The sequence below is a fragment of the Austrofundulus limnaeus genome, unplaced genomic scaffold (genome assembly GCF_001266775.1).
Source record: "Austrofundulus limnaeus strain Quisiro unplaced genomic scaffold, Austrofundulus_limnaeus-1.0 Scaffold87, whole genome shotgun sequence".
NCBI classification, from domain to species: domain Eukaryota; kingdom Metazoa; phylum Chordata; class Actinopteri; order Cyprinodontiformes; family Rivulidae; genus Austrofundulus; species Austrofundulus limnaeus.
The window spans coordinates 1,425,647-1,434,622 of record NW_013952489.1 but is presented as its reverse complement, the minus strand read 5'-3'; the positions used below and the strand labels follow the sequence as shown (position 1 = coordinate 1,434,622).

At 36.4% G+C, this 8,976-nt stretch overlaps 1 protein-coding gene across 1 annotated transcript in view; it reads right to left on the bottom strand.

Moving 5' to 3' along the window:
* Nucleotides 1–2,106: 2,106 nt before the first annotated feature.
* Nucleotides 2,107–8,976, bottom strand: part of eed (embryonic ectoderm development) — a 15,796-nt gene continuing 8,926 nt past the window's right edge. The window contains exons 8-12 of the mRNA XM_014012013.1: nucleotides 7,326–7,459; nucleotides 7,147–7,252; nucleotides 6,874–7,032; nucleotides 6,688–6,761; nucleotides 2,107–2,663 (exon numbers count right to left, since the gene is read on the bottom strand). Of these exons, the coding sequence (XP_013867467.1) occupies nucleotides 2,537–2,663; nucleotides 6,688–6,761; nucleotides 6,874–7,032; nucleotides 7,147–7,252; nucleotides 7,326–7,459 (600 nt within the window). The 3' untranslated portion in view covers nucleotides 2,107–2,536. The remainder of the gene's footprint in view (nucleotides 2,664–6,687; nucleotides 6,762–6,873; nucleotides 7,033–7,146; nucleotides 7,253–7,325; nucleotides 7,460–8,976) is intronic.

Here is an 8,976-nt window from a genome sequence, read left to right as displayed (position 1 = left end):
TATATATATACACAAAGGAACATACATAAATCCAGAGAAGATAAAGCCCTAATAATTAACCCAAAATAGCAACACTGTACAGAGAAAGAGATCAACATGTGCCACAGAGCTTTAAGGTTGATATAATTAAACATTTACTTAAGAAACCTGATCTTGATTCAGGAGTTCTGGTCGACCTATATCTAATCTTCCATTCATCTCAAAAATTCTTGAGAAAATAGTAGCAAATCAACTATGGGAACATCAGGATAGTGAACCTGGCATGTCCCTGTGTGCAACACCACGGGTTGCAGCGAAAACGTGGACTGGATTTATACCAATACTTGTGTTTTTTTTTTTAATAAAAAAAAAGTGGACTGGAGTTGAGTTTTTGCGTTAGTCAGTTCTCAGTGGAGAGCTCAGATGTGTGTGTGTCACTCTCAATGAGTGAGACTTAAGAGCCCTGAGGAAAGTATGGAACAATAAGATGTTTAATATATGATGGAGCTTGATTGTTAAGATCTTTGTATGTTAGGAGTAATATTTTAAATTCTATTCTGAATTTGACAGGGAGCCAGTGGAGAGAAGCTAAAACTGGAGAAATATGATCTCTCTTTCCAACTCATTAAAACTCTAGCAGCAGCATTTTGGATTAACTGAAGACTTAAAGAGTTTTTTTGGATGTCCAGTTAATAAAGAATTACAGTAATCCAGTCTAGACATGATAAATGCATGAATCAGTTTTTCTGCATCATTTTTGGACAAAATATTTCTAATTTTAGTAATATTACGCAGGTGGAAGAAGGCGGTCCTGGTAACATTTTTAATGTTGGGGTTAAAAGACATATCCTGATCAAAAATAACACCAAGTTTCTTTACATTAGAACTGGAGGCCAGATTAATGCCATCCAGAGGAGGTGAAAGGCTACAAAGTTGATCCCTAAGATGTTCAGGTCCAAAAACCATAACCTCTGTCTTATCTGAGTTTAGAAGCAGAAAGTTAAGAGTCATCCATGTTTTTATGTTGTTAAGACATGCTTGTAGTTTAAGTAACTGRTTGGATTCATCAGGTTTCATGGATAAATATAACTGAGTATCATCAGCATAACAATGGAAATTTATCCCATGCTGTTTAATAACTTTACCTAATGGAAGCATATATAAAATAAAGAGGACTGGTCCAAGCACTGAACCCTGAGGAACTCCATGACTAACTCTGGTATAAGCAGAAGATTCATTATTAACATTAACAAACTGAAATCTATCAGTTAAATAAGACTCAAACCATTTTAGAGCTGTTCCTGTAATCCCAATATCAAGTTCAAGTCTACGTAATAAAATATTGTGATCAATTGTATCAAATGCAGCACTGAGATCTAACAGGACAAGAATGGACACAAGTCCACTGTCTGAAGCCATGAGGATATCATTAGTAATGTTCACCAGTGCTGTTTCTGTGACATGATGAGCTCTAAACCCTGACTGAAACTCCTCATATGGATTATTTCTATCCAGATGTTCACGTAGTTGATTTGCAACTAATTTCTCAAGAATTTTGAGATGAATGGAAGATTAGATATCGGTCTGTAGTTGGCCAGAACTCCTGAATCAAGATCAGGTTTCTTAGGTAAACGTTTAATTACAGCAACCTTAAAGCTCTGTGGCACATAACCATTTATTAGAGATAAATTAAGTACATCTAAAAAATAAATATTAATAAGGGAAATGCTTCTTTGAACAGTCTGGTTGGGATGGGATCTAGCAGACATGTTGATGGTTTGGATGAAGCTATTATTCTAGATAGATTTTGAGAGTACAATTAAGATTTAAAGATCAGAATAGTAATATTGGACACTTCAGCACAACAGCACCTTTCAAAATTGTTTAGATGGTGCTACTTTAATTATATTTTTATATTATGTATTTGTAAAAAAATACTGCTCAAATTTTCCCTGTAATACAAAAAAAAAAAAGAGTACATAAACATGTAACAAGTCTACCCTCCCCCTCATCCTTTTTTTTTTAGCTGTGGTAGCAAAAGATTTCTATAAGATACCTGTAGTTCTTTAAAAAAATTAAATTAAAAAATGGCTAAAACTGAGTTATATTTACAATCTTACACACAAATGTACAAAAACATTTTTATTGATGTAACTCAGGGAAGTTTCCAATGTCAAACCATATTCAATTGAACAACAAAGCTATTTAATGTGTCCAAAGTAGCAAATCAGACACTAAAATAAAATACATGGAACAAAGAAAATAAAATAAAAATATTGTGACACACTGCAGAAAAACAACTTTTTAAAAAAAAACATCTTTCAACTAAATCAAATGTGGCTTTATTTTTAGTAAATGCATAGAAAATTTAAAAGGCACAATTTATTCAGAAGTTATTTTTTATTGAATAAATTCAGGGGTCAGATATAAAAAAAATAATCTCCTTTTTTGGAATAAAACAGTTCCTTGATGGGTTTTTGTTTGAACAGATGATTTTCCCCCTGCAGTGTGTCAGCAAAGGAGTAACAAGAAATGGGTTTCCTGTTGTCCAGAGCGCTCAACGCTGTCGGTCCCAGCGCCAGATGGAGGCGTCGTCGCACACTGCGATCAAGATGCTGCTGTCGCGGCTGAAGCTGGTCTGTCTGATGGCTGACGTGCATTTAGGAACCGTCAGTGTGGTGCACCTGAGGGCAAACCAAAGGCAAAAAGAATGAGGAGTTTGTTTTTATGCATAACTGCAAAAAACACACTTGAGGAATTTAAAGAAATGTTTATTTTGCACTTTATTCAAAATTCAGGACTTCCTGCTTCTCTAAAACACACCAAAATGTAGACTGATGTCTACTATAGCCATCGGTAAAAGAAAGTCCACGTTCTTTCAGTGTGAGGGCTTTTATTTTCAGGACACAATAAAATAATCTTTAAAACATTCTATTCACAGTTTCTGTAAAAGTGTATGTAAGCTGCCATGACAGACCACTAGTTCCACCTCCCAGTTTCATATTTCCAGTATGCAGAGAACCAGAGATTCATTATAACAACAAAACCTGTTTGTTTTTGCTTTAACTGGCAGCTTGAGCAGTTTGATCATGAGCTCAGGTTCAACTTGTGTTTTTGTCGGCTGCCACAACAGCTCAACAAAACTGAGAAATGCTTTAGAAACATTTTTTCCTGGAACAATAAGTAGTAAAGGCATGTCCACGCTCAGCACCCTACAAACTGCACTTTATGCCGACGAAGGAGGATCATGAACTAACACTGCTGGAAGCTTTAAAACTCAAAACCCAAAGAGTTTTTTTTCTCTTTTCATTTTATCGACAAAAAGCCCACAAACATACACTCTAATCCAGAGCTCTATCTGGGCTACGACTGGCCTCCAAAGGCGGCTCGTCTGGACCACTGTGAGTCAGACAGCTTCCAGCAATATGAACAAAACCCCTGAATCTGGACCTGTCTGCTGACTGAAACTGTACATGTGCTTTGTTCCTGTTTCACTATTTAATCATGCACTTCTTTGCTTTTTGTCTTTCCTTTCTTTAAATTAAAGCCTACAGTGGGTGGTGTTAGCATCAGCACTAGCTGCTGCTGTATGTAATGTTGGCCTGAATGTTAGCATTTCATTTGTAGCAAAGTCTCAGTTTTAAAGAAATAATAAGCCCATGGTTTGTAGCTGCATGCTGGTAAAACCATATAAATGGCTTCATTTAACTGTCTCAATTCTGAGTAAGCTGGGAATATTAAACAATCCTCTTCTTAAATACAAGCTAAATAATTTTGTCTACATGGCAGCATTAAAAGATGAGGAGATTAAACCCCAAGGTTATAAAAGTCTCTGGTTTGTTTTAATAAAGAATCTGCCAACAGAGTTATTAGAGGCAGTTTGTTTATTTGTGAACCATCACATCGAAACGAGGATTAAGTCCAAAAGTTGTAAATGGAGAAATAGGCAAATATAGTGTTTTGACTAAAATGTTAACAAAAATTGCATTTTGTCAAAATATAATGAATAAAAGCCGTATCAATGTATCAGATGAATGAACTGTCTGAAATTTAATCATAAAACAAAAATTTTGAAGCATTTTTTGAGCAGTAGCAACAAAAACAATGATTTTGAGGAAAAACGCCAAAAAATTTTGAGATTTTCCCTGTGAGTTAGCAAAGTTTTGTTTCTTTTTATCTGGGAAATCTCAATATTCAAATATAATATGAGGTTTCCTCTTTATAAGGACAACAAAAATTCCTCATTAAAAGGACATAAAACTAGGATTCAGACCAAATATTTATGTATTATTGTAACCAACAAGACAAATTAAGTCATATATATGGATTTAATTATGATGTCAGAATGATCCAGGTATCAAAATGTAGCTTTTAAAGCCAAGAATCTGAAAATGTAATGAGGTCATTTTCACCAAATTTGACTTAATCCTCATTTCGATATGATGGCTCACATTTTTATTTATCATTTATTTAAAATGACTGCAGCTGCATGAAACCCTCCAGTTCAACTCTAGTTAAAGGTTCCAAGCAAACTAGCATACAGTGAATTTAGAATGGGGGTAAAAAAAAGGCTATTCACAATACTTTCATAAAATCATTACAATTCTGAGGGGCTTAGGAACATTTTAAAAACAGAACTGTTGACATTTATGATTTTTTTTTAGATTAAGAAAAAAGACATTTATGATTTTGCATGTGTGTGTGTGTGTGTGTGTCTTTGGAAAAGTTGAGGTAGTTGATGTCAGCAGTCTAACATCGGGCCATAAGCTTCATGTCATCTGTCCGTGAGGTGACAGTGAGCCACTGTTAAAGAATTGTCCTCGCTGCTTTTTGAAACGTCCTTACAGTTTATAAACTTCAGAAGTGTTACCATTTACACCAAACTTCAGTGAAAAATACTTGCATAACAGCGATGGTGGACCCACGTAATTGTAAACAACAGCACAAGCAGTACGTTTAGACATAATCGTATTGTGTGCAATTAATCATCAGAAAAACAATAGATTATTTTTGGCACTTTTGGTGATTAATACAATTAATGCCACCAGGCAGAGTCCGCTCGGTGCTCCTCTCTGCTTCAGATATGACGAACATTAAAAAAAGTGATGTAATTTATTTATCTATCAACACAATTTAAAATGTGATGTACAGCCTGAAGTCTGTAATTTTGACACAATTTGGAACAGATTTTTACGAAGAGCAAATCTTTCCCACTAAATTGGTCATGTGATTTGGACATAAGGGACTCCAGGTGAATTGTCAAGTTAATCGTTATAGCTAAATACACCAATTAATTGTGATTAATTTATTTGCCAATACTGCCCAACCCTACTAAGCAGAAGTATAAAACTGGCTTCAGCTATGAATTATGTGTAGTGGGGAGAAGTCAGGAATACTGTGGACCTTACCTCAAGTGCACAAAAAAACACAACACATTTCAAAGTGAACTTATTTACTGGACTGCTGCATAGGGTTGGGCAATATTGGCAAAAAAATTAATCACTATTAATTGGGGTATTTAGCCGATAACGATTAATTTGACGATAAATTCCCTGGAGTCCCTGAACATTCTTATGTCCTAGTCACATGACCAATTTAGTGGGAAAGATTTGCTCTTCATAAAAATCTGTTCCAAATTTTGTCAAAATTACAGACTTCAGGCTACACATCAAATTTTTAAATTGTGTTGATAGATAAATAAATTACAGAACCTTTTTTTTAAATGTTCATCATATTTGATGCAGAGAGGAGCACCGAGCGGACTGACTGGAGAAATCTCCCCTGGTGGCATTAATCGTATTAATCGTCAAGTGCCAAAAATTAATCGATTAATGTTCTTCTGACGATTAATTGCACATGATATGATTATACCCAACCCTGCTGCAGGTCATTGTTTTTCTGCAGTTGTTGTAGATTAGCTGCTGTGTTTGGGATCATTGTTCTGATGCATCATGACCCAGTTTACTACAAACTTGTTAAACAGATGTTCTCACATTAGACTCCAATTCTTTGGTCTACAGAGGAGCTCGTGGTCGACTCAGTGACTGTAGGGAGCCAAACCATCAACCCTCCACCACTGTGCTGACAGTTATGAGGCGTTTGCTACTGTGCATTATGGGTAAACATATGTACTCTGACCTCACTGGTTCCTTCAAATGAAACTGACAAAGTCTGACATGGAGCTAATTTCTCTGAGCAGTGTACAGTCTGCCCTTCAGGGTGACTGCTGCCACTCCTGTTAAGACCGGCAGCTGCCTTTAATGTTTTCTACTTGTGAATAATTTGACTCTCTGCAGAATGATAGACTTTAATGGTTTGAAATGACCTTTGACCCCACTGAAGTAGTTCCATCTTGGCATTGTGTTAACACACCTGTGTGCTCCAGAGCAGAAAAGACTCCTGCTTTTCCAGAGGAACATGATCATTAAATCAATATGTTTGATCAGCAGCTCCAGGCTGATACTGAACTTAAATCCTGTGGAAGCAGCAAGGCTGGAGCCAGTTTGTACTCTCAGATTTTCTGTTTTGTTTTAAAAATTGACATGTTGAAATGGGCTGTGTGCCATTTATTTGAGATCAGAATTGTATTATTTCTGAACCTGGCAAAGACCAGGTCAGTTTTATTATGTACTGATACTTAAAACCCTGGAACCCCAGAGGATGGTCTTTCTTTTTCTCCATGTCTGATAACAAATCTCTGCTACTTACTTGGCTTTGTGAGGATCCTCCACCTCCAGGTCCCAAACATAAAGCTTCCCCACCTGGTTTCCCAGAGCCAGCATCTTTGGAGGCACAAAGATCCAAACCAACAACAAAACAAACAGAAAACATCCTGACTTTATGTTTGTCAGCCAGAAAGAGTTCAAAACATAAAAGTAAGAAAAGTTATGGAACCTTCTGCCAGAAGTCCATGGAGAACCTCATGTACCAAATGTCACACTGGCTGTAATCGAAACGTCCCAGAATCGTCACGTTCGACTCGTTTGGCTTGATGTGGTCGATGTCGTCCTCCATCTTTCCTGGTTTCCAGCAGACAATGGCGTTTTCACAGGACTGTGGCATCAACACAAACGCTTGAACAATCATGACCACCCCACACAAGTTTGAGTATTTGTAGTTTTTATGACCAACACAAGCTTAAAAGCAAGTAAAAACAGCAACACTTGCCTTGGAAAGAATAAGATCCCCGAGCCACCGCACACAGTCCACGTAGTTTCTGTGGATGTCTCGAGTTGAGAAGTCAGGGAAGTGAATCTTCTGAGAGACAAAAGGCCTGAGAAGAAAAATGATTTTTAAATACATATCCACAGCTGTTTATTGTTTAACTCTAAGACAAACGTCTTCACCTGTTTGTCTTTGAGGGGTTGTACTCGTACGAGCCACGAATGGCTTTTTGCATCCTCTCAGAGTTGATTCTCCACAGCTTCAGGGAGTGGTCCATCCCACAAGACATTATCTTTTCACCCAGAAGATCAAAATCCTGCCACATAATAAAATAAATAAATAATAATAATAACAATAATAATAATTGTATAAAAACACACAAAATCCTTTTCTTCACTTTCTGACATTAAATCAGACAAAACCTTTCCTGTTTTAGGTCAGTTAGGAGTCCCAAAACTATTTCTATTTGTTAAATTCCAGATGGCTGCTACAGCCAGCAGATGTTGTAAAACACAACATTAGCTAAAATTCAGTTAATGTTACCAATATTTAAATAAAATATGGTGTGGTGGTAGTGACACATCATGCACCTTTAATAGTTTTGCATCAACCCATTTCAGCATGGCCACCAGTGCTAATCAATATTAGGAAGACAAGAATGGCTCCAAATGAATAACAGTTTGTGTTTTTTTTAATCAGTGACATCATCATAAACGCAGAAAGCAGTTATATGCTTATGACAAAATCTTATTTTTTGTTTGGATGTAATAAATTTAAATTGTGCCCAAGTTTTTGAATTGTTTTCTTATGGAAGGGTTCCAGTTTAGAATATTTCCAAATTTCCCAGCTCAACGTCAGATAGAAAGTTTCTAAAAAATTTTCCAGACATTTTCTAACCCTTTGAAACCTCAAAGTTGCCCAACTTAGGAGGTAAAAAAAGATGTATTATTTAAATGAAAAGTCTGTTTTTGAAAGCAACAGATAAAACAACAAACAAACAGCTGTAACAATCTGTAATGCTGGTAAAAGTACTTAATTTCTCAGATTTTCTGTGTAAGAGACAATGGGCCTCATGCAAGAACTGTTCGTACGCACAGATTTGTTCTTAAGTTGTGCGTACGAGTCCAGACGCAACTGTTCTTCTTCTGAATAAATGAAAACTATGTAACACAGTTGTTTACACTTAAACATATTTGACCAAAGGAAAACCGGAGTAGGACTAGAGAGAGATGAATATGATTTATATATATATATTTTTGTGACTGTATACGACCCACAGGAGACATAGCATCAGTCATCATTTCATTCCTCGGCTTTAGCAGCTCCTTTAATTCCACGACTGACGCTGCTAAAAATGAGATTTTCTTTTCTGGAACTCTGACAGCAGGACTTCAATCTCCGAACTTGTAAAGTTCTTCTTTTTTACTTTGCGATGTTATTTATGAATGGACACTTCCTGGTATGCGGGGCAGGAACGTGTAGCTTTATATGGTGTTTTTGGGGTGGTAATTATGCTAATCACCTCTCCCCGTGCACAAGCAGCTGGATAAGCATTCATCAGTTTACGCAGCTCATTTACACACTTTTACTGATAGGTGTCAGTTTGTGAAACATGGAAGCTCTGTGTCCGGGTCTCTGCCCTGTTCCGTGGGAGTTCAGCAGGGTAGCATACTGGGCCCATTGCTTTTCCTATTATACATAAATGACCTTCCAAAAATATTGAAGTATTCAAATATTTTAATGTATGCTGATGATACTGTTCTTTTTTTGTCTGATTTTAATATTGAATCTATTAATAGTCAGTTACAAGCAGGTCTTCAGACATTTCATGGT